The following is a 19505-nucleotide window of genomic DNA, read 5'->3' on the forward strand; positions in this document are numbered from 1 at the left end:
ATATATCAATTTTGTCTCCTCTTTCTGTTTTATAATTTACCCCTCCTCCTGGACCGTTGTTGAATGCGTTGGGACCGAACTCGACATTCGTTCCTTGTCTGAATGACACGCTCTGAGAGTTGGTCAAGCTACCAAGTACTGCTCCCTTACCACTGTAATGGAAAAATCAACATAAATAGTTGTTTATCATAAGTATTGGAAAAAATAATACATACAATGGTCTCTTGCGAATGAAAATGAAAATCGCACCAGCGACTAATAGTAACAATAGCCCAGTCAATGGAATGATAAGCATGGAACTGAAAATACCCTGTCGCCTGATCCGTTTTGAAGTGATGTCACATACACGACCGCTAAAGTCAGGTTGACACAAACAATTGAGTTCACCATCCGGTGAGTCTTCGGTGCAAATACCACCGTTTTGACAGCGACAAATTCGCGGTGCTGGTTTCGGCGGTTCTTCGGCTGTAATTGATAAATCATAATTTTAGGTTTTCAATCTACCTACCATCTATTTCAAGTTCATGTAAGTATATAAGTATATAACATATTAATTATTATTTACCAGCGTCGCATATTTTTTCACTGACACCTTGCTGTACATGAGTGTGGTCTGGACATGCGCAATATACACCCGCAGGTACCAATAGACAAAGATGAGAACATCCGGCCGATTGGCACATATTTGGCATGGTATAATTATATCTTTGCCGATGGTAAACTATAGCAAATGAGTAATTTTATAGATTATTTTACTTGAAGATAAAAATCACAATTTCTGAGAGCAACTAACCTTTAACACCAGTTGGATTCACTAAGTCCTTAGCAATGGTGACTGGAACACCACGGCCGAATTTATCTTGCTTAATTAATTCACCAGTTTCCCTAGACAACCAGTACAGTTGATTTTCGAACAGATCCAGCGATATAGGGTGATGTAGATGTTCTGTATACAAAACGATAAATTTAATTAAATAACTAAAAATACCTTAACAAGTTATGATAATAACGACAGTCGACACTTACCTCCGCGTATCACGACCACTCTGTTCTTTTGGTCGTATTTAATTGACTCGATGACATTAAGCTTGGTATCCACCCAATATAAAGAATGGTCCATAGCTGTGTCGACGGTCAGTCCTGTGGGGTAGTGCAGTCTAGTCGTCACCAATGACTTTTGTCTGGATCCATCCATCCAAGACATTTCGATTTTTGGGGTTTCTCCAACGTCCGCCCAGAACATTTTACCCATTTCGGGATCCAAGACCAGAGAGGAAGGAGTGTCCAATCCTAAAGAAAGCAAACAGATGTTTCACAATGCAACTATGTTTTGTCTATATAACATTATGGATCTATCGTTGATATATATACATACCGCTGCTAACAATTGATCTTCTGTATCTTCCGTCTTGTTTGGCGACCATTATTCGGCCCGCTGGCTTATCCTCTTTCGATAGATCGACTTCAGCCCAATAGAGATTGTCGCCCATCCAATCTATGGCGACTGCTACAGGCTTAAACGGACCTTTGATATCCAGATCTTGTGGGTATCCCACTTTGACTTGTCCGCTCTTGGCGTTTATCATGTACGAACGTTTTATCGACTGGTCGTATGAATCAGCCCAATAAAGTATTTCGGATTTCGGATCGAAATCAATAGCTCGTATACGTTTTTCGTTACTGAGAATCGACAAGTGTTTCCTCTCGTTAGATTCGTATCCACGTAATTCAGGACCATTGGTATATACTATAGTCAACATCGGATCCACGGCCTTACATACACCGCTAAACAAATCGCTCAACACAAAACCTTCACGACATGAACAAATAAACGAGCCGTTTATGTTCGTACAGTCTTGGGAACAATGGTGAAGTCCCAACTGACATTCGTCCAAATCTACAACAGTATTGAGACATTTGTAGAACATGTATATTTAAAGATTTTTTTAAGAAACATTACTGTCGTTCTAACTTACCTTCGCATTTTTTGCTGTTTTCTCCAATCTCGTATCCAGCGTAACAGGCACAGCTGAATCCTTTTCCTGACGTCACGTTCAAACAATAGTGTTCACAACCACCTTTTGTGGATTCTAAGCACGTGCCTGAATAGTCTATAACAACAAAACACCAAACGTGTCACAAAACCAGTCACCACATTATTTCAATATTATCCCATGTATTAACTTACGGCATCCTTTTTCGTCAGACAGATCTCCACAGTCATACTGGAGATTACAAAGTTTTGATTTGTTGACACATTCGCGATTAGCACACGTGAATTCCGTGTAATGATCACACTGTCTGATATTATGCATCATACCGCAAACGCTCAGGTCGTTTTCGTCAGAACCATCTCCGCAATTGTCCACGCCGTCGCAACGCTGGTACATCGGTATGCAGTGTTTGTTGTCGCAAGAGAAACGGTTGTCGAGTGTACAACTCATATTGGCTGTGAAAAATAGTAAACATTACAATCCATAAGTCATCATGAACGAATTATATTTTGCTGTAATAAAATCAAACACCACTCACAGCAGAGTTCAGACGCTTCGTCAGAGCCATCACCACAATCGTCTTCGCCATCACAGATTTCGGAGTTAAAAACACATAACTTGGTAGTCTTGCACTCAAATTTGGACTTAGGACAGTACCGGCCTTCGGGATATCTGGGCGGGCAGCCGATTTCATCGCTGAAGTCCCGACAGTCTCTGTCACCGTCACATCGGAAGTATGATGCTATGCAATGGCCACTCTTGCACTGGAACGTGCCGTTCTTGCACTGGAACCCACCGCAGTTGAGTTCATCTGAGTTGTCGCCACAATCGTCATCGTGGTCGCACCTCCACTGGCCTGGTATGCATTTGCCGTTAGAACACTGGAACTCAGACTCCGAACACTGCCGGTACAGTCCTTTACACAGGTCTTCCGACTCATCTGAGTTGTCACCACAGTCGTTCTCGAAGTCACACAACCATCTCTTAGGTATGCACCTGTTGTTCTTACACTGGTAGTCCGTGGCCGCTTGGCACTTCGGACAGTTCTCCGGTAACTCATCCGAACCGTCGCGGCAATCATCCTTACCGTCGCAGAACAACCATTTTGGTATGCACCGGTAATTGGTCTTTCCCGGACACCTCTGCCATCCGGTCGTGCAGTTCCTTTGTCGGCACATGTAGGCTGGTTCATCTGAGTCATCGCCGCAATCGTTGTCGAAATCGCAAACCCACAACTTCGGTATACACCGACCGTTCTTACACGAGAATTCTGACTTCGGATCACACTGTCGATTATCTACAACGAACAAAATTTAAAAATTTTAATTTGATGATTATTAAATGCCGTGTTGCGTGATACATTGCAATTGTTTGATGTATTACTCAAATGGTTAAGTTTTTGTCAACTCCAATAACTTTTAACAATATAAAAATGGTTTGACAGGCTGAACTGATTTTATGATGAAGGCAATCTTTGCATTTTTTGCAGCTCAAAATCTTATTTTTTTAAATTATTTTATTGGCAATCTACATTTTTAATTTGTTACAATCGGAAGCAAAGAACTTTTTTATGCATCATCATTGTTATATGTTATATCAAACTTTTTTTTTTTTTGTATTAAAGCTTAATATTTCAAATTAAAGTGAGCATAGTAAAATATGGAAAAATATATCTCTTAAAAGTTGTGGTCCTTTATTCCGATTATCTAAACTTTAAAATTGAAGTGATAATAAATCAAAAAAAGTTTGTTCAAAATCTGATTTATCTGATAGATTTAAATTTATAGAAAAGTTTTCTGCTTTCGGTTATGAAGTCAAAAACCAAATTAATCATGAAAATAAAAAAAATAGAAAAACAATTAATTATCAAGAGTGAAAAATAATTTGCTACTTGATATTTTCTCTACTGCATGGAAAAACCATGATATTTAGATGTTTTCATTATATATGTTATAGTTATTGTTACAAATGTTAAGCAATTGTATTTATAAAGATAAATTTCTAATATTATTACACAAAACAGTATGAATAAGTAAAGTTTAATCATATGGTCGGAAAAAATGTATCAACGAGGTTTCTATGTTAACCTAATTATATTATCCATCAGTCGTTAGGGGAAACCCATGTACTGTAACACAAAATCTATCATTACATTAATATTATACTTCGGTTGCTATAGAAGCAACCTAGGTACTGAAAAACGAAATGGTCAAATAATTATATTATAATTTAGTTGCTTGGGGCAACACAAATACTGTAAGATAAAATCAGTCAGAAAAACCCTTACAAAAGATCCATCACGATTACCAAAAAAAGTTTTATCCAGCCCAAAAACATATTTATGTAAAAATAAGATTTTTTCACAACAAAAAATATAATTTACAATTTATAAATGCATCAAACTATATTAAAACACAAACATTTAGTTGAGAAATAACTAATAAGAGTAGTCGGTAAAACGGATCGTTGGTGCAAAATATATTGTAAAAATCCGTATGATTCATTAACTTTCAAAAGCACTTACGGCACATCGCCGGGTCTTCGTCGCTACCGTCTTTACAGTCCGGTTCACCGTCGCACTTCCACGAATCCAATATACACCGTCCGTTTGAACGGCATTTGAACTCTATGCTCGGGCAAGGTAATTCGCAATTTTTCTCGTCAGAACCGTCGCCGCAGTCGTCGACACCATCACAAATTGTGGCCGACGGCGTACAGTTCCGGTTTGCGCACTGGAACGCTCCTCCACGACAAGATCTCGTGGGACATTGGCTTTGGATCTCGTCCGTTCCGTCGGCGCAGTCTCTCTCTCCGTCACACCTAAAACGTGATTTATATAAATATTAGTTTTGGTTTTTAGCACAAACACTGTACAAACAATGAAAAACCTATCTCTGTTCAAACGTACTTCCAAAACCACGGGATACACTTTTGATCGTTCTCCTTACATTCATGCTGGCCCACGGTACAGTTGGATATGCAGGTCTTGTTGTCGCGCGGGTCTAGATAGAACTGGTTAGGACAGGCGCACGTGAACGACACCGGGCTCTTGGCATCCAGATAACCGTCGGGTGACGGATCCACTCCGGGAACGGGCCGCAAGAGGCACAGGTGTGAACAACCACCATTGTCGTCGCCGCATGGATTGGAAAACGGAATTTGCCGCAAATTGTGATAGACGTGTAAATCGTACGGCCGATGTGTGGTGTTCCTGAGTATTCTGTAATTTTGCCCTGAAATTTGTAATATGTTAGTCACGCTCAGACAATTATGGATAAATATAAATTTCACTAATGTTGTTAAGAATACTTTAAAAATGTACATGATAACCTTATCTAATACAATCATGACCGACCATGTAATATGTACCTAATATTCAAATATTGTTACCAAATATTTGAAGTAATTCTCAAAGTTAATTATACGGTCTTAATGTATCTTTGGATAAATAAATTACAAAAGAATGAGCATAGATTATTACTTATAAGTATAATGCCCACCTGTAAACTTATTCGACTTGACGATTGCTTTCAAGTTCCAATCCGTCCAGAACAATTCGTCGTCGAACAATGTGAGTGCGAAGACGTGTGGTACGCGTTCGCCTGAGAGTACAATGTGTTTGTGTCTTCCTTCCAAATCAGCTGAAGCTATGTAGTCTAAATGAGCATCGGCCCAATAAATGCGTTCAGTGAAGTAATCGATGGTTAGGGCGTTTGGCCAAGCGATGTCATTCTCGTGTGTCAATATTTGTGTAAAGTTGCTCCCATCCATGCCTATTTTTCCTATATAAGCCTGTAAATACAATGCAAATATTTTATATTATTATCCAAAATATACTCAACCAGAAAAAATTTAAAACAAAAAAAATTTGAATGTATTGGTTTTTAAAAATGCAATGGGTAGTGTGAAAAATAAATAAATATTATAAAAAAACGTTTATGTTTTGAAATTATAAAAACTGAAAAGGAAATGACCAAATCCAGTTGAATGGAACACTCCGTGTAATATTTAAAATATATATTATGAATATTTGTATCATGTGAAGAAAAACGAATATGGCGTACCTGAAGATGCCAACTTGTGAAGTACAAGTAACCGGTACCCGGGTGCACAGCTAGTGCTCTCGGGTCTTGAATGCCGGCCTTGAGCGTTCTCCTGTTGGTGCCGTTCAGCTCGGCCACCTCTAGATGTTTGCTGTGCCGGTCCAACCAGTACAGCTTCCTGCCAACCCAGTCTACGGCGATGCCTTCGAGACCATGGCTGTCATGCCTGATGATCTTCTCGCGTTCTGTGCTTCCCACTTTAGTCCTGTAAATGGTTTTTGCGCTCACGTCGCAGAAGTACAGCTTTTCTTCCGAGTAATCGAAATCCAACGCGACTACGTTCAATAGGTCTTGATGGTTGAGCGAGTACTCGGACGCGTCCAGTGACATATTCCGAACGTAATACTTGTTGGTGAATATCAGCCAAGGTTTGTTCCTGTCACGTCGCTTGCACGTCCGTTCATCGGACGTCCGGTCGTAGTAGGTTTCGTCGCATTTACAATAAAATGATCCCGGAGTGTTAAGACAATACTGGGAACATGCCCCGGGCACTTCCACGCATTCATTAATATCATCGCACGCTTTACCATCTTCCATGAGCCTAAGGAAAATCAAACACATCATGAAAACGTTAAAAATACTGAAAATCTACATTTGTATAGGTCAGTGATGAAGCATCAATATACATCAATAAACATCAAAAATAGCATACAAGTTAATTATTATTTATAATATGTCATAATCTATATATATAAAAATGGAGACAAAAATGTATAACATTGCATCAGTTGAGAACGGCTGTGCCGATTAATTTGATTTTTTTTTAAATGATAGAGAGTGTCGGGGAGCGGGTTTATAGCATAAATTATGGACCTAACTCCTGTGTCCAGAATATTTAGAGACAAAAACTGAGTTACGCCAGTGGCGCCCTCTAGCAGATAAAAATAAAAATATTATATAATATAAATAATAATAATATAAATATCGATAATAGCAGGGCTTGAAATCGATTTTAAATATCGATAAAAATCGAAAAAAAAAATATATCTTTATATTCTGGTTGATGTACATTTTGATTATAGACACTTAGAACTTTAGAGTAAACAAATATAATAGTTGGCACATTATTCATTTTATTTTGGAACATTATCGTTTTATGTTATTTATGAATTTTTTCAATCAAAAACGACTTTATTGTTTTTTGGAGAGAATTTTTATGCTTGAATCATGCCTCCTATTAGAAGAACAAACATTGGACGGCGTACACGTAATGCAAGAAACTGTGATAATTTCCGTTATAATCAAATGCAAGAGGAACGGGCAGAAGCAAATGAATTGAGACGTGCTCATAATACACAGGCCCGAGTTGAACAAAGCTCATAGAGTCACATAGAACTGGTACACTTAATGGGCAACGAAGTGCACGGGTTCAGCTAGTACATTATATATATTATTCATTCATAGGTAATCCCTCTACAAAAAAACAGGCCACAATTTATAGACTAAAAAATATGGGCCACAATTAGTATGTGCCATAAAAAGTGGTGGACCGGAATTATAGGGATGACGTTTTTAACGCGGGGCGCAACTAGTAGGCACCTGTCGTTATGGGTATGGATAAATATTATTGTCAAGTACGGTAAATTAGACTGACTTGTATCCCTCATTGCACTCGCACGTGAACCCGGTGGGGGTATCGACGCACCGATGAGCACACTGGTTGAGCTCGACCCTGGCGCACTCGTCCACGTTGCAGTGGGCCGGCTCATCGCTGTCGTCCGCGCAGTCCGACACCTTGTTGCACACCAACGTGGCGTTGATACACTGCCCGCTGGTACACCGGAAGTGGTCGGTGCCGCACGCGGCCGCCGTCCCGTTCCGGCCGCCCGCCGGACATCCGTACTCGTCCGAGTTGTCGCCGCAGTCGTCTTCGCCGTCACACCGATACGTGTTCCGGATGCACTTGAAGTTCTGGCACGAGAACTCGCGGGGCGAGCACGTCTTGTACTGCGCATGGCAGTCCTTGCCCTCGTCCGTACCGTCGCCGCAGTCGTTGTCGTGGTCGCACACCCAGCCACGGTTGATGCACCGACCGTTGCCGCACGTGAACTGATCCGCGCTGCAGTTTGCTACCGTCGTGCAGTTGAGCAACGTGGCGTTCTCGTCCGCCCCGTCTACGCAGTCAGGATCGCCGTCGCACAGCCACTTTTTCGGTATGCACTGTGCCCGGTTCCACGCCTTGTTCGCCTGGCACGTGAACTCGGTCGACTCGTCGCATTTGCGGTTGTCTGCGGGGAAACAAAACAAAAAAAAGTTCATGACGTGTGGAGACTTAATTTTTCTCTCTCTCTTTCTTTCCCTCAAACGCAGTAAGTGTGCGTTTCTAAAACCTGCACAGTTCTCGACGATTTAATATTATTCTGTATAAGCAGGAAGAGTCATTTTTAGATTTTCGACATTTTTAGGTATAGGTACACTTTTAAAGAACAGCCAAGTTTTAAAATATTTCGAATTTCACAACTGTTAATTAAGGGACTGTCTTGTGACGGTTGAACATTTTTTATTGTTCATATGAGAATGTTTTCACAAATTTCAAAGCAAATGTTGTTTTTTTTTTTTTTTAAATAATAAAAAAACCATTACATAACATCGACCCACGCAATATTTCACAATCACGTAGATCAATCGTGAAACCAGTGAAAATTAGAACCTGCGATGGTTTTTAAACGTAGTTTTTACTTATATGCAAGAAAAATCTATGACCAAACTTCTACTGACTAACCCAACCGTAACTAGCTAGCTTGGGTGATATTGTACATTAAAACCGTACCTACATGGGAATTTTCCGTCCACGGACAAATATCCATCCTGAAGGGACAACAAAAAAGACCGCACAATTATACAACATAAAAATTACAACTTTAGATTCATGCTAAGCAATGATATAATATTAGTCAATATTATAAGTTATAGTAACAAATTACAAAATATAAAAATATAATATTTACTGTTGGATATAAGCCAATGGAGTTATGAGAGGATTAAAACAATGAAAATTAAAAAAAAAAATTGACACCCAGGTCGAAAGGCACCTACTCCTAAATACAGCCCATTAGTCTATACTATACATGTGCATAGTTATACTCACTGCACTGGTGCCTTATGTCCTCGTCGGAATTGTCCAAGCAATCGTTATCGCCGTCGCAGATGTAAATCCTCGGTATGCAATTGCCGTTGTCGCACGTAAACAGGTCGCCGAAACACGTACGACCTTCCGACTTGCAGTACTCTGGTGGTTCGTCGGACCCGTCACCACAGTCGTCGTCGCCATCGCAATACCACGTTGCCGGTATGCATCTGTGGTTGGGACACCGGAAGCTGTTCGTCGGGCAGGTCCTCTGAGAACAATGCACAGAGTCCTCGTCACTGTTATCGCCACAATCGTTGTCACCATCGCACAGCCAGTACGGTTCCACACATATGTTTGTCTTCTCGCACTTCAGATGGTTGGCAGGGCACGTTATGTTCTTCGGGCACCGGTCGTGGGTTTCGTCCGAAGTCGCGTTGTCCTTGCAGTCATTCACGCCATTGCACACCTGAAAATTTGAGACAATTTTACATTTCTGACTATTTGCCATGTGTTTAAACAATTTTTAACTTAATAAAAAACCTATAATATTGTACTTAACAAAAAATCTATAGCTTTAACTAGATGTTATCGATTTTTCGTGACTATATCTAAAGTAAAAATCATAATATGAAAGTTTCAAAAGTCAATAAAACTATAAAAACAACGAACCCAAAATATAAACATATACAGATAAATATCTTACGGCGGTAAAATGTATATATCTATATTTATATATATTTAAAAGAACTTTTCCTGACTGGTCGATTGATCATCTCCTATCGTATAACCACCGAAGCTATGAGTATACAATTTGGTCAGTAATTTCGTTTTATGATGTATTTAAACCCACTGTAAAAAGGACTTTCCAAAATGAAAATCAATTCCAAAGTGAAAATTGCATGTTTTTAAAATAAATATAATGTTTTTGGGCTACGTACAGATATTTTATTTTTCTATCCTATTTTTTTTAACGCTTTGTTTATAACCATAGAAACGAATAAAATGTAAAAATTACCTAATTGCCACTAAGTATATTAAATACAATTAATGGTTACTTATTAATGCAGATATTTATGATTCATATATTTTCTTCGAAGTGAAAAATATCGTAGCGTGCTACTTTATGTCACACGATCACTATTTTTTTTATTGTATTTATAAATAGTTTCCATTATATTCATAATTGGTTGCTGATTATAATAGTAGAAATAAGTATTATATTTTGTTTGGAAATACGTGGTTGTCATTGGTTACTCGAGCATATCAGGCCTTGATCACATCTCCACGTTTGTGGCCTTGATTAGAAACTATATATTAAAACTAAATGTATATTTTTAGCTTATAATATACTCAAAAGCTACCAGATTAATTTTACAAAAATTCCATAGATTATTTTTATAGATATAAGAAAATTTAAGAGAGTAAATAGTTTAAACCACATTAAAAAATGTACTAAGTGCTAAATCCAATCCGCAATTAACAGTTGCCCATCTGGGTCGAATTATTTCACAAAGCGAAAAACACTAACGCCGATTTGTCCATGAACTGTAGTACACTAAAGCTGAGATACACTCAAACAGAGATATGACTATACAGCGTTGCATTTCATATATTTTTTTCACGGGCTAAGTCAGGTTTTATAACTATTTACTATATAACAACAAAGGTCTAAAACGGATAAATCTTGTGCAAATTTAGAGTTTTTGATAGATTTTCATAACATTTTTGTCAATAGATTCAACCAGCTCCATACGGGCGAAGCCGAGTTTGTAAGCTAATAATAAATATATTTAAAACTACAATTAGGTAGTACCTACCTATATAGCATGTTCGACCATCAATCTCATGAATTATATTAAATAAAGATACTGATATTGCATGACATAAAGTGTTAACATTTATGTTCAAGGTTAAATAATATGTTATTGTAAAATGGATTGTGATTTTTAATTAATATCTTCTAATAATTTAAATAATATATTTTGAAAAATTAAATTTTTATTCCAAAAGTGTTAACTTACTTGTGACATGGCAATACATCTGAAGTTTGCACAAGTAAATTCTCCGTCTGCGCATGGTGGATAAACACATCCAACTTCGTCAGATCCATCTTTACAGTCATTTTCGTGGTCGCATTTCCAAGTTTTAAATATGCACCGACCATTGGCACATCGGAACTCATTAGTACTACACGAATGGTATGCTAAAGAATACAAGCAAACGGTTTTATTATAATTACGATTCCTGAGTCACCCAGTGTAATACAGTAACTATAGGTAATATCTATAGATTTACCGATGATTACACTATTAAATAACATTTAAAACACTGCTAGGATTTTATAAAATAATGTAAGTATATAAATCTTAACACATACCGCAGTATTTAACGTCTTCGTCACTATTATCACCACAATCGTCATCGCCGTCACACGACCACATGCGCGATATACATTTGCCGTTACGGCAATGGAACTTGTTACTCTCACAAGTGATGTTCTTGTTGACGCACATACGGCCTTCGTTTACAAGTTTCGAATTATCGTCACACTTGCATTCAGCTGTAGAATTGGGTCCTGGATGACAGCTCTGGGTGCACCCGCCGTTGCTAATCGAGCAAGGATTTACCGAACACTTTTGCCTGTCTTTAGAGTAAATAGCTATATCTCTGGGCGAGTCGTCTAGCCTTTTGATTATTTCTATCATGTTTGCACCGGTGTGCTTTTCTGCCCTATAAACACCTCTTAATTGAAGGTCTGTCCAATATATGTAATTCCCATGGACGGTCAAAGCAAACGGATAGATAGTCGCAGTTATTAATACTTCACGATTACCGCCATCGAGCGTAGATCTTTCTATTTTTTCCCTTACAGCATCCGACCAGTACAACATTTGGTCATCGAAATCAATCGTCAAACCACTAGGCTGTGACAAGTCTCTGTCGATGATGGCTTTCTTCAGAGATCCAGCCATTGTAGTCCTAAAGATCTTTCCGGCAGTACCAAAACGTCCCCAATCGGTAAAGTATAACGTTCTAAATTATAAATCAATGAATTTTAGTAAACGAAAATAACATATTTAAGAATCATAAACTTTTTTACTAACCCGTTGCATGGGTCAACTACGATTGCCCTGGGCCTTTCAACTCTAGCAATCATTACTACTTCGGTACCGTCTATATTCATAGCATAAATAGAATTGTTTGATGAATCCGTCCAGTATATCTTTTTCTGAGTCCAATCGTACGAAATTCCTTCTGGATTAATTCGACGCCCTAATATCATCTTTATTTGACTGTTACTGGGCGAATTACTCGATACAGAAGATATCTGGGGCATTGGTCGTATTTGAGTGAAGAATAACTTGTTGTCCGCATAATCGAAGTCCAGACCAACCACATTCGATAGATTACCCTGGATAAATTACGTTTATAAATTATCAATTCAAATTATAACTGTAACAGTGAACCAACTAAAATACGTACTACTGGTTTGAATGGCAGTGTGGTCGACAGAGGGTCCAAACTTGCCGATCGAATTTCAGTCCTTGTGGCAAATACCAAGTATTCGGATACAGTGTCGCATTTAGTACCCGTACCGGCTGCTATAACTCCAGTGGCACAGTCGCAGCGGAACAAGAATTTATTTATCGAGTAAGACGGCGGAAACGAGAAACACAATTGATCGCACCCCCCATTACCAAATCGCGAACAAGAGTTGGACTCGTCCGGAGGTTGGGTGTTTACGTCAAATATAGCAATATCACGCAGTCTAGGGAGTCCAGTTCTAATTGGAGTGGGCATGGAATTATTTCCTGGCAGTTTCGATGCTTTAAATATAGTCTTCAAATTTCTATCTACCCAATACATATCACTCAAATGTATGGCAATACCCATCGGATTTGGAATATTTCGACGCACGACCTGGAAAAAATAATTTCAAAAATAATAATTATACGCTTAAATAAAATGTTTAATACATATGACTTGGGTATGAAAAAGATTTTCGGGACTCACTTGTCTTTCACCTCCACTAGCCGATACTTTCTGAATTAAATCTAATCTGGCATCCACCCAGTATACGTCGTGAGTGACCATATCGACAGTTAAATCTCTAGGCTGACTTATTCCGGTGGTCACGATTGGCATCCAATTAGATCCATCCAAATATGCTTTGCCGATTTTCGGATATTGACCATAGTCGATCCAATACAACAATCGTTTGATTGGGTTCACCGCCAGTTCTTTGGGTGCGTCTGTAGTCGTCTTAACGAGCACCTTGCGCATGGAACCGTCCAGCCAGCACACCTCTACGTAATTTTCATGTGGGAACACGTTCGTGAAATACATATTTCCCGCGATCCAATCAATCGTCAAGCCCCGTATACCATTGGAACCAATGCCATCTTTGATTATGTGCTGAAGCTCCGTACCATTTGGCCGTATTCTATAAATACCGTTCCATATACCTCGGTTGAACTCCACCCAGTATATCCAGTTTTGAGACACGTGAACGTCCACGTGTAAGATGTGATGACCTGTAAAATATTTTCGGATTAGGTAAATGTCAAAATGTCTATCAGGGAACACAACACCAAAAATGCGCAATAACGAACAACGAATTCATAAACATTTTATAAATAAAACAAACATTTTGGTTTGTGTCCGTGAACCCACAATCAACACAAATGTATACTTGGGAAACCAACTTTAAATACTTTCATTGACAAATAACAACAGACGGAATAAGTATATTAATTGAAATTAAACGAAAAATATCACGAGGAAGATTAAAGAAAACATTTAGAAAAACGTTTGTGTGGAGTGTTACTTTATAATATGGCTGCGAGATATGGGTTATTAAAGAAGTGGAGAAAATATCACTCTTACTATTTGAAATGTGGTGTTGGATAATTTGTAAAAAATAATCTAGACATAAAGAAAAACAAATGAAGATGTACTAACTCAAGTTTAAGAAACACGAATCTTAATGAATCTCATAATGTGATGACGATGAGATACATAAAGCTTTACAGGACATTTTCTTAAACAGTTTTGTGGTAAATAACTCTGTATTATTGAAACCAGTCGTTAAGCAATGAGTGTAAAATAGAAACAACTTATATTAAACTGGCTTCTGTGTTTAAACATTTTACGTTTTTAATTATATTATTACCTGGTCCGGATATTGGAACAATAGCATCAAGCGTATCAGTAAGACTATATCCTCTGACTAAATCTACTTGAGAAACAATCGCAAAAGAAGAATGTGGTGTACACTTTATATCAAATTCCTTCTTGTATCCCACAGAACAAGCGCAAACTCTATTACTATTTTCGCTCGGAATACAAAACTGTTGACATCCTCCATTTATTGTCACAGCACATGGATGATTAACATCTAAAAAAATGTAATTGTTAGATTGGTTTATCCTACTTAAACAAAAATATAAATATAAATTATAAAAACTTACTGGTTTTTTTTGAAAATACTGTCAATGATTTAAGATCTGGATCATTATCTAAAATTTTTTCCATGTTAGAACCATCTTCGGCATTGACTCTTACAAGGTGATCATATCTAGAGTCGATGAAATATAGATACCGATCGTAGATGCCCATGGATTTTGGGAAAGCGATACTATTATAGTCGCTCATTAATGTTCGGTGATTCATACCACTCACACTCATGACTTTTATCTGAAGGAAAAAAAATTTAAATTTTTAATAAGAAATCTTTGTAGTGGGTATAAAACATATGCTAATATTATAATTTACATTGCTGGGATATTGTGTACTATAGTAAATATTTTTCTGTTCAAGATCAATCGCAATTGCTTCAGGTGTATGACCGTCATTTATTAACACTTGAGGATTGGATCCATCCATGTTGATTTTTCCTATCTTAGGAGGTACACCAAACCCTCCTTGATCAGCCCAGTAGAGTTTTCTGTAATAGTATCAAAGTCTTGTTTTAATTATTGGGTACATAAATATAAAAAACATTTGATAACTTACCCTTCATTGGGATCCAAAACAATACCGGTTGGTGTTGCCACAGATATGTCCTTTCCATTGTTTGATAATAATACCATTCTGTATTTATTCATACCATCTACTTTGACTACTTCTAAGCTGGAAGACTCTCTATTTCCAATATACAAGTTTCGACCATTCCAATCAAAAGCAATTACATATGGAGCACCCACAAAACCAGTGAGTTCGCCTAACAAAGATGATTTGTTTCCTCCGTGATATGGAGACATCATTAATGTACACTAAATAGTCATATATCAGTATTAATAAAAAAAAATTTATGAGAAAAATAATAACTACTTACATTGACACTGTTGACACTTTCGTCTTCTTCATTCACTTTTAATCCTTCGACCCAAAATAATGATTTAGTTTCAGTATCGTAATCAACTTGTGTACCTCCTTCGATACCAACAATTGGAACAATATGTCCAGTTGTTTTATCTCCAGGTGTTAAACTGACATCGATGATCTGGTAACCTCGCATGACCAATAAAAATGGAGACTCATCTAGGAGGAAGTTTATCATTAATACATTTAAAAAAATACAATTTTCATATTGTCAATTACTTTCAATGCATTGACCACCATCAACTCTGTACCCTGGTTTACATTTACAGGTATAACCATTGGGGGTCGAAGGTGACAACAAACAGAGTTGTTCACACGTAGCATTTTCACATGGATTTGGTGTAATTGGTTGTAAGGACGGATGATGTACATGAATACTTAATGGTTGTGAAATTAAATGGGAAACAACAGTTTGATTCTTTCCCTTAAATTTATGAGCAGACAATACCTATGAGAAAAATAAAAAATATATAGACAATGAACATTACGATTATCTGATTAATAATAAATGTTACCCTATTCAACTGTCTATCAGTCCAGTAAAGCGTATCTTCGAACAAAGTAAGAGAATGAGGATGTAGTAGATAGTGACTTCCAGCGATAACTTGTTGACGACCGGTTCCATTATAATAACAGAAGTCTATGAAGTCAAGTTTGGAATCGGCAAAGTATACTCGTTGATTAACAATGTCTAGTGTTAAACCATTGGGCCAATAGATCTTTGAACTAATAATAACGGAACGGTTTGAGCCATCCATACCAACACGTTCAATTCTTGGATTTTCGCCCCAATCGGTCCAAAACAGCCATCGAGCTCTAACAAAATAAAATATTCAGTGTTATAATAATTTTGCCTCACTGACCTATGAAGCTTAAATAACTTACCCTGGACTTGGATCCAACATCATTCCTCTCGGTTGAGTAATATTTTCTTTTAGTAAAATAATGCGATTAGTTCCATTTTCATTGGCCACTTCAACAGTATTTAGTCGAGAATCTAGCCAATAAATATGTCCCCCAATCCAATCATAGGCTAAACCTTCAACTAAATCTAATCCAGAAGTAATTATCTAAATAAAATATAAAAAAAATTCCATTAATATAATATAATACACTATATTATTATAAATAAGAAAAGTATATAAAAAGAATAGATTAAGAGAATCAATATTACAAATAATATTCTAAAAGAATTTAGATTGATGTCTATTAAAAAGTAAATTCTCATGGGTTTAATATGATTATGTCCATAATTTAATATAAATATGACAATCAATAAGCTAGTGAATAAAATTAATCTTTAAGTAAATAGATAACTTATTTGTAAATTTTTAAGAAGTTCATTATGATTTATAATTTTTACTGAATAAAAGAAAATGGTAAAATTTTTATTTGTTGTTTGTTTTAAACTTTTAACACTTTTATTCTGGTTGGTTGTTCATTGAAAAAACTAAAAGAAATTAATATAGTATTTATTCATATTTTTCATGATAATTATTTCTTATAATAGATGGTGGTTGAAGTTTGTTGTATAAAATAATGTGATCAATGCAAAGTGATATATTGACATAATAATAATGTACAATGAACAATACTAAAAATTGTTTGATGTTGTTACCATAAGAGAAATGTTTTTATAAAATTAAAAAGTGGCCTAAAAATATCTGTTTTTTAGTTATTGTTTTTTTGGAGCCAAACTGTCCCTGGTAATATTATGATTTATATTTTAATAAATACTAACATCTTTAGGCTCGCTGCTCTTGTCCAGCCTAGATATCTTTTTAAGTTTCATATCTGACCAGAATATAGTTCCCGTATGCATGTTTGATGCTGTCGCTACAACGTTTTCCACTATAATGGGGACTCGTTCTAGGCCTTGTTCCTTAAGATCAGCAACCAATATAGAATGGCGATTGGAAATTATTAAAAACGCTGCACTGTGATCTAACAAAATAAATAAAATAAAAATTATTATTAGAAAAATGTACACAACCGAAATGTGTAATAATTATTTCAAATAAACAAAGTCTCATCTTACTTAAAGCTTTGCACGTGTGTTTATCAGATTCTAAAACATAGCCAGGAGCACAGGAACAGAAATAACTTCCTTTAGTGTTCACACAATGTTGTGAGCAAAGACCTGGCGGATCACATTCATTGAGATCCATGCATTCATATGTAGTGTTTAAGACTTCACCATGAGGACATGTGCACAGTGGTCCCTATAAATTGTATTATTTTAATGTAAACTAGAAGTCAGTACAACATTTTATTAGACATTCAATCTAAACTAACTTACTACTGGCGTTTGTTTACATCCGTTCGAGCAATAACTGCCCTCTTTGTCGCATTCAGGAAGATCACAATTCGGTCCTTCATCAGCACCATTTGGACAATGAGGTATTCCATCACATACGTTTGTTATGTTAACACAGCGATTTGTTGCATTAGGACATTGCCATTCACCTGACATACATCTACAAAAAAATAAAAAATACTAGATAGTAAGGACTTAACTTCATACTGAATAAAAAATCGCAAATATACTAACTTGAATGGTGGTGCTCCGCAAGCGAGTCTATAGTCTTCATCGGAACCATCACCGCAATCATCTCTGCCATCACAGATATATGCCTTGAAAATGCATTGTGAATTGTTACATTTGAAGTAGTTCGACTGGCAAGAAACTTGTCCACAAGTTTTCGGTTCATCTGAATCATCGTCGCAATCGGCGGTTCCGTCACAGTACCACGTTTTCGGTATACAAATACCCGACTTTTCACAGCGAAATTGTTTTTCTGTGTCACATTGGTTAGGGGCCAGTGTAGCTAAAATAGAAATAAATTAGTATTTTTATAATTTTATTGTTTTTTTTTTTTATTTCAATAAAAAACTTATTTTGCATAATAATATGACGTTACGTATAAAATAGGTTATAATATAAGCGATCGAAACTTTTAGACAGCTCAAAAATGTATTTAAATGAAAAAAAAACTAAACCAAAAATAATTGATCTGCTCATAATTTGTTCATTTAACAAAAATGTTTTGACGATTCATTTTTAAAAGAGATCTGTCGCTGCACACGACAAACTTTCTCGATACGTTTTCAACAAAAATACAAAATCGAACTGTCGTCGCAGACTCGCGTGATGGACAATTATTTAGCAGACGACATTCGCACTTACGACAACCGAGCTCGTCACTGCCGTCGTTGCAGTCCAATATTCCGTCGCACTTGTACGTCTCTTGTATGCACTGCCTGAGGTCGGCGCATTTGAACTGTGTCGCCGAACACGTGATCGGCGGACATCCTTCTTCGTCTTGGTTGTCGAAACAGTCGTTGTCGCCGTCACACACCCACGTCTGCGGAATACAGTGGCCGGACCGAGGACAAGTGAACTGAAAACAAACGAAGATTAGCCGAGTCCGCATTACTGCATACTATAAATCGAAGGCCAGCAACTTCCGTCCGTCAAACCTACCTGGAAATAGGCGCACGTCTTTTCCGCGCAAAAGTCGCCTTCGTCCGAACCGTCGCCGCAGTCGTTTTCGGAGTCACATTTCCACGTGGCTGGTACGCACCGGCCGTTTTCGCACAAGAATTGAGTCGAAGAGCACGTGACGTTCGTGCACCCAGTTTCGTCGCTGTAATCGCCGCAGTCGTTTTCGCCGTCGCACCGGAACGTGCCCGGTACGCAACGGCCAGAACCGCACTGCCATTCTCCCGGGGCGCAGGTGGGTTCTGGAAAATGATAATAATACATAATATGTTTAAACGACAACGCACAATAATATGTAAACACTGTGGTGTTACATATTACTTAGTGGTAAAACCGCAGGAGGAACTACGCTGGCCGACGTTTTCAAGAAGGATAATATCATATACCATATACGTACCGAATCGTATACCGTCACGCTCAGAGTCCGATACGAGACGATCTAGTAAATCACA

The 19505-nt window shown here is 37.4% G+C and overlaps 1 protein-coding gene across 1 annotated transcript in view; it reads right to left on the reverse strand.

The window, feature by feature from the left end:
• Positions 1-19505, reverse strand: part of LOC100168855 (low-density lipoprotein receptor-related protein 2) — a 67095-nt gene that overhangs the window by 876 nt on the left and 46714 nt on the right. The window contains exons 13-46 of the mRNA XM_001944182.4: positions 19036-19295; positions 18739-18952; positions 18103-18379; positions 17851-18028; positions 17590-17773; positions 17293-17495; positions 16437-16621; positions 16067-16367; positions 15771-15999; positions 15505-15710; positions 15183-15442; positions 14943-15114; positions 14639-14864; positions 14341-14565; positions 13182-13702; positions 12651-13088; positions 12272-12579; positions 11545-12200; positions 11189-11370; positions 9186-9633; positions 7692-8325; positions 6059-6638; positions 5495-5786; positions 4903-5227; positions 4519-4814; positions 2533-3291; positions 2189-2449; positions 1977-2111; positions 1376-1897; positions 1027-1290; positions 794-946; positions 566-721; positions 216-465; positions 41-152 (exon numbers count right to left, since the gene is read on the reverse strand). Coding sequence (XP_001944217.2) covers positions 41-152; positions 216-465; positions 566-721; positions 794-946; positions 1027-1290; positions 1376-1897; positions 1977-2111; positions 2189-2449; positions 2533-3291; positions 4519-4814; positions 4903-5227; positions 5495-5786; positions 6059-6638; positions 7692-8325; positions 9186-9633; positions 11189-11370; positions 11545-12200; positions 12272-12579; positions 12651-13088; positions 13182-13702; positions 14341-14565; positions 14639-14864; positions 14943-15114; positions 15183-15442; positions 15505-15710; positions 15771-15999; positions 16067-16367; positions 16437-16621; positions 17293-17495; positions 17590-17773; positions 17851-18028; positions 18103-18379; positions 18739-18952; positions 19036-19295 — 10412 coding nt within the window. The remainder of the gene's footprint in view (positions 1-40; positions 153-215; positions 466-565; positions 722-793; positions 947-1026; positions 1291-1375; positions 1898-1976; positions 2112-2188; positions 2450-2532; positions 3292-4518; positions 4815-4902; positions 5228-5494; positions 5787-6058; positions 6639-7691; positions 8326-9185; positions 9634-11188; positions 11371-11544; positions 12201-12271; positions 12580-12650; positions 13089-13181; positions 13703-14340; positions 14566-14638; positions 14865-14942; positions 15115-15182; positions 15443-15504; positions 15711-15770; positions 16000-16066; positions 16368-16436; positions 16622-17292; positions 17496-17589; positions 17774-17850; positions 18029-18102; positions 18380-18738; positions 18953-19035; positions 19296-19505) is intronic.

Source organism: Acyrthosiphon pisum, chromosome A1 (genome assembly GCF_005508785.2).
Source record: "Acyrthosiphon pisum isolate AL4f chromosome A1, pea_aphid_22Mar2018_4r6ur, whole genome shotgun sequence".
NCBI lineage: Eukaryota > Metazoa > Arthropoda > Insecta > Hemiptera > Aphididae > Acyrthosiphon > Acyrthosiphon pisum.